General features: G+C 58.3%; 1 protein-coding gene across 1 annotated transcript; it reads right to left on the reverse strand.

Moving 5' to 3' along the window:
• Nucleotides 1–3,340: 3,340 nt before the first annotated feature.
• LOC104410450 (inhibin beta C chain-like) lies at nucleotides 3,341–4,098 on the reverse strand (the record flags this gene model as incomplete). Its single annotated transcript, XM_010020606.1, has 1 exon — nucleotides 3,341–4,098. A coding segment is annotated over one exon (758 nt), but the record flags the coding sequence as incomplete, so codon positions are not given.
• Nucleotides 4,099–4,775: the final 677 nt, after the last annotated feature.

The raw sequence follows: 4,775 nt of genomic DNA on the forward strand, positions 1-4,775 counted from the left end.
CTGCGACCCCCCCTTGACAGCACATAACTCGGGCCGAGATGGGACCCCCGGGACCCCACGGGATCCGCGGGCTAGAGCGGGTCTGAACCGGGAGCAGGGCTTGGACAAACGCTGTTCCCAAGGGCTCCCGCGGACACAGGGCCTGCTAGGAGGGAGCACATGCCCCACCTTGTGCATGCTCAGCTCCCTGGGTGATCCCAGATGCACTTTTTGTGGGGACATGGGTGTTCTCACCCTGCTCCTACCAGCTTCATCCTGCCTTCTGGGATGACACTGCCTGTGTCGTGTGACCCTCGAAGGTGAGGGGAGCTGTGCCACGCACCCAGCCTGTCCTCAGAGCCTCTTAGCAGGATTACCCCTGCTGTGGGCACTCTGCCTTGCATTAGCCTGTCCTCCCCATAACCCTGCGTGTCGTCACGCACTGCAGGCGGCTGGTGCACCACAGGAGTAGCTTCATGGCACGATCCATGGCACACCTCTGGGAAACGCTGTCTCCACTGGCTGCGTGGGACCTCCAGAGCAGAGGGACAACGCGGGGATTGCAGTATGAGGGAAGTTTCAGGAGACACCTCGGCTCCCAGACACGGCCTGCAAAACACTGCTCTGTCCTCAGTTTCCCTTGGAGTCCCATCCATCAGCCCCAGGAGAGGGCCAAGGTGCTGGGTGCAGGTGAAAGGCATTGCCTGCATCCCCGTTTTGTAATAGGCATAAGCAGCTCAGCAGATTTACTCTTGAGCTGAATGTGACCCCGGCTAAGCTGCCAGGAAAGGCCCGCTGGACACCAGGTATGGTGTGGGGCCAGCCCTGCCACCCTCCCGGGGTCTGGGGGCTTGCCCCAAGACCATCCACCTCTTCCACCTGCATGGCCAGGCAGGCCCAGGTCTGTTATGCCACCAGCTTTGAGCTCCTGGGGGTGCAAACAGCATTTGGGTAGCTCCCCACCAGCGACTCTCCACCTCCAGACCCCCAACCCTGCCACGTCCCCCACCCCACCGTTAATCTAGGCCTCCTGTTTAGGAAAGTTAAAGCGGCTCAGAGCAAGGCCAGATGATCACCCAGATTAAAGACTTAATGGTAGCACCACAACCAGCTCAGCATCTCAGCTCTGGGCTGGTGGGTCAGCGTGTCAGCGTGTCAGTGAGTCAGCACATCACCCACACACGTGTGAACAACCTCCCCCCAGCACACACACACACAGAGGAACATAAATTCACTGTGACAGGGAAGATGCTGTGTTGCTGGCAAAGGAAAACAGGGTACCTGGTGTCTTCATGGGATGCCTCCCTGCCTGCCCTGCCCCACAGTTACACCTGCGTGATGCTACGGGGAGGAAGCAGGGACTGTAAAGACACTACGCATGTCCCCATGTACTCACCAAAAATCCACACCTGCAACTCTCAGTGCATCTATAGCGGGACACAGACACCAACAAGGTGCCAACAACACACGTGCCGGTGCTGTGGGAATAGCCGGAAGGCTGAGGCATCCTGCCAGTGCCTGTTCCCCATAGGTGGAGGTATCTGGGGGAGTGTGGGTGATATCCATGCTGCCCCCACAGCCTGGGGGGGTGCCCGCTGCGGCTGGCTGATGAAAGCTGCCCTTTGTCCGCTTGCAGGGCACAGCACAGGGCCAAGCTGGGAAAGCAAGTGGGTTTGTCCCCAGATGAAACAGCCCCAAACTGAGCTTTGAGCGGGCCCTTGCGCAACAAGGACCCAGGCCAGCCATGCGGGATCTCAGAGGGATGAGCAGGGGGCATTGCCTCCCACTCCAGAAGCATCCCAGTCCAAATGACTCCCCATCACCCACCAGCTTGGGCGTTGCCAGACTCTTATCACTGGCTGCTACTAAGACTGGTGTCATTGGGTGGGTTTAGGGAAGCGCACGAGAGGGGATGGGGAGGTCAATGAGGTATGGTTAGGGCGCAGTCTCTGGTATTTACAGGGGGGACACAGGATTTGGGGGTGGGCTGTGGCTTGTCATTTGAGGTCACTCAAGGTGGTCAATAATTGTGAGCTTGGTTGAGGACTGATGCTGGTGGAGAACAGCATCTTCAGGTTGGGCAGTATCTGCCCTGCTGGGAAACACTTCTTTGATGCTCATGTTACAGGCCACCCCTCTCCAGCCCTTAGTGAGGTGGTACCCAGCTCCCAGCCCCTGCCCTATCCCCAAGACCCCCACCCACAGGGAGATGCTTCACCCAGTGCCAGAGCCAGGACCTTCTGGCCAAGCAGGACCACTTCCCCCACCCCATTCACACAAGTGGTGCCAGGAAAAAGCAGTCGGAGCCTGGATGTTGCATTTCCATCCATTTATTTGAGAAGCTGCACCGAAGTATTAAAATAAATTAGAAGCACAGACCATGTGGGTGCATTCATACATTAGCATCAGGAAGGCAAGGGCAGAGTGGGATCTTCAGCGGAGAGGTGGGTAGACAGGATGGAGCACCAGGGAGTCCCAACAGCTGCAGGAAACTCTACCATAGAAACTGTAACAGCTGCAGAACTAGAGGTACAAGTAAAAATCTGGACCTTTAGTATGGTCTTAAAGGCAAATCCTGAGTCAGACCTCCTCGTGAGGCACTAGGCTGGAAGACACCTGACTGGCAGGGGGGCAGCAGGGAAGAAAAGCACAAACGCCAGGGAAATGAAAAGGGAAACACACAGGACCTGGTCAGGAAGCAAGGTCATCCTCCACCATGTCCAGTCACTGCGGTTTGGGGGTTCTTGACAAAGTCATACCCTCCATTCTCTTCTTCCAGGGCTGTTGTTTGTGCCTGATTCCACCCATCCCCAGCACCAGGCCCAAATGTGATGCAGGAAGGTTTGTTGCAGTAGGGGAGAAGAGCGGGGCTGCCTCTCATCCTCCAGTTTCCCAGTTGGAGGGAAGAGACCCATTCCCACATTCCACTCTACTCTCAAGGAGGCTGAGAGTCAAAGTGTCACCCAGTGTGACAAAGTGCCACCAGCTACTCTGAATGCGAGCAAAGATGGGGCCCCTCACCCCGCAGACCAAGGGGAACATGACCACCAGAAATGTGGGGTCCGCTTGGGACCCGAGGGGTGCTGCCAGAAGCAGGGATGCCCAGAGCCACCAACCACCCCCAGCTCAGGCTCAGCAGCCTGATGTGCCTTTGGCTCTGTCCTGTGTGACTCCAGAGACCCCTGCTCCAGGTTCTCTCTGGAGACTCCCTGCTCCCTCTCATGAGACCTTCTCCCTCCCACCCAACTTTTCCAAAGGAGTCCATTGCTCCACAGCCTGAGCTCAAGGGAGCTCTCCATCTTCCCCCACCACCGAAGAGACAGTCCTGGAGAAGGGGGTACCCAGCACAGCTCCCTCAACCCTAGCTACAGCCACAGGCATCAACGATCATGTCAGGGATGTCAGTCTTGACGATGTTGCTATTGCGATCGAAGTAGAGGACAGAGAGCGGCCGGCGTCGTGTGGGCACGCAGCAGGAGTGCCCCGATGCCTGCACATTGTTGGCTTTGACGAGGTTGAAGACAGCTGTGTGGAAAGAAGAGGCCATCCCAGGGCTGCCAGCCACGTGTAGAGGGCACTGGCCCACGCAGTAGTTTATCTGGTAGCCCTCAGGCTTAATGATCCAGTCATTCCAACCAATGTCTCGGAAATCCACGTAGTAGTCCTTGCGGCAGCAAAGGTTGGAGTTTTGGCTGCAGCGGAGGCTGCGCTTGGCCACATGGTGACCTGGTTCTCTCACCTTTGCCTTGGCCACCAAGAAGGGCTGGTGGGACCAGCTGGCATTGACTATTGCCATATCACCCCCATCCCCGTGGCTTTCCAGTTCTAGCCGCAGGGTCCTCTGCTCTCCCCCAAAGAAACTCTGCAGGGCAGGCATGAGGGTGAAGGCGTGCCAGCCGCTGCCCCGCGCACTCAGTTGCTTCTCACTCAGCAGCGTGCGATTGCCCCCCCCCAAACCACCTTCCCCACCAGCCAGGAAGATTTGCAGGGTGAGGCTGGCTACCGGGTCTCGTGGGACTCGAAGGTAGAGCCAGAGCTGAGCTTGCAGGATGTGAACGTCCTGGTCTTGTGTGCGGCTGAAGTGGAACTGCAGCCCCAAGCGAGAGGGAGATGTGGGCTCTGAGGGCAGAAAGGAAGAAGGAGGTGAATGCTGCGGGATGCAGGGAAGGTGAGGCTGCACCATCACCCTGCACATTAAGGCAAATTTCTGTCAGGTTTTTTAGAGGAAAGACCTACAAACTTCCCTCCCTCCATGGGGTCCGCAGTCTTTCCCCCTCCTTTCCTTGGGGATGCTAACCAGAGGAGGGGACTGTCCCACCCTGCCTGGCAGAATGGGCACAGAGGGGGCACCCAGCCCTTCCCCAGAATCACAGAATGGGCAAGGCTGGAAGGGTCCACAGTGGTCACCTTGCCCAGACACCCCACTCAAACAGGGTCACCCACAGCGCTGCTGCACAAAAGCTGAAGAGCGTTTCTAGCCTACCCACGCCCGAGCTGGTCCTTGCAGCTCTCAAGTCCATCTTTGGAGGGTCTCAGACACCTCGGGTTGTGCCTGTCCCTCAAGGGAGGGGATCGGCATCGCAGCACGTCTGGTGCGTGGTCCCACCTGGCTAAGGCAGGACCAGGAGGAGCCGTTCGCGGCTGAGCCTCCCTGTGCATCCGCAGCGCGGGGAGGTCGCCACGCACACCAGGCGCATTCATTAAGGACTTAATCACGGCCCGCGGGGCCCCCCCACGCGGTTTGGCACCGGGCACAGCCCAGCTCACCCCAGCCCCGTCGGGGGCCGCGGGGATGG

Source organism: Nestor notabilis, unplaced genomic scaffold, assembly GCF_000696875.1.
Source record: "Nestor notabilis isolate BGI_N333 unplaced genomic scaffold, ASM69687v1 scaffold22718, whole genome shotgun sequence".
NCBI classification, from domain to species: domain Eukaryota; kingdom Metazoa; phylum Chordata; class Aves; order Psittaciformes; family Psittacidae; genus Nestor; species Nestor notabilis.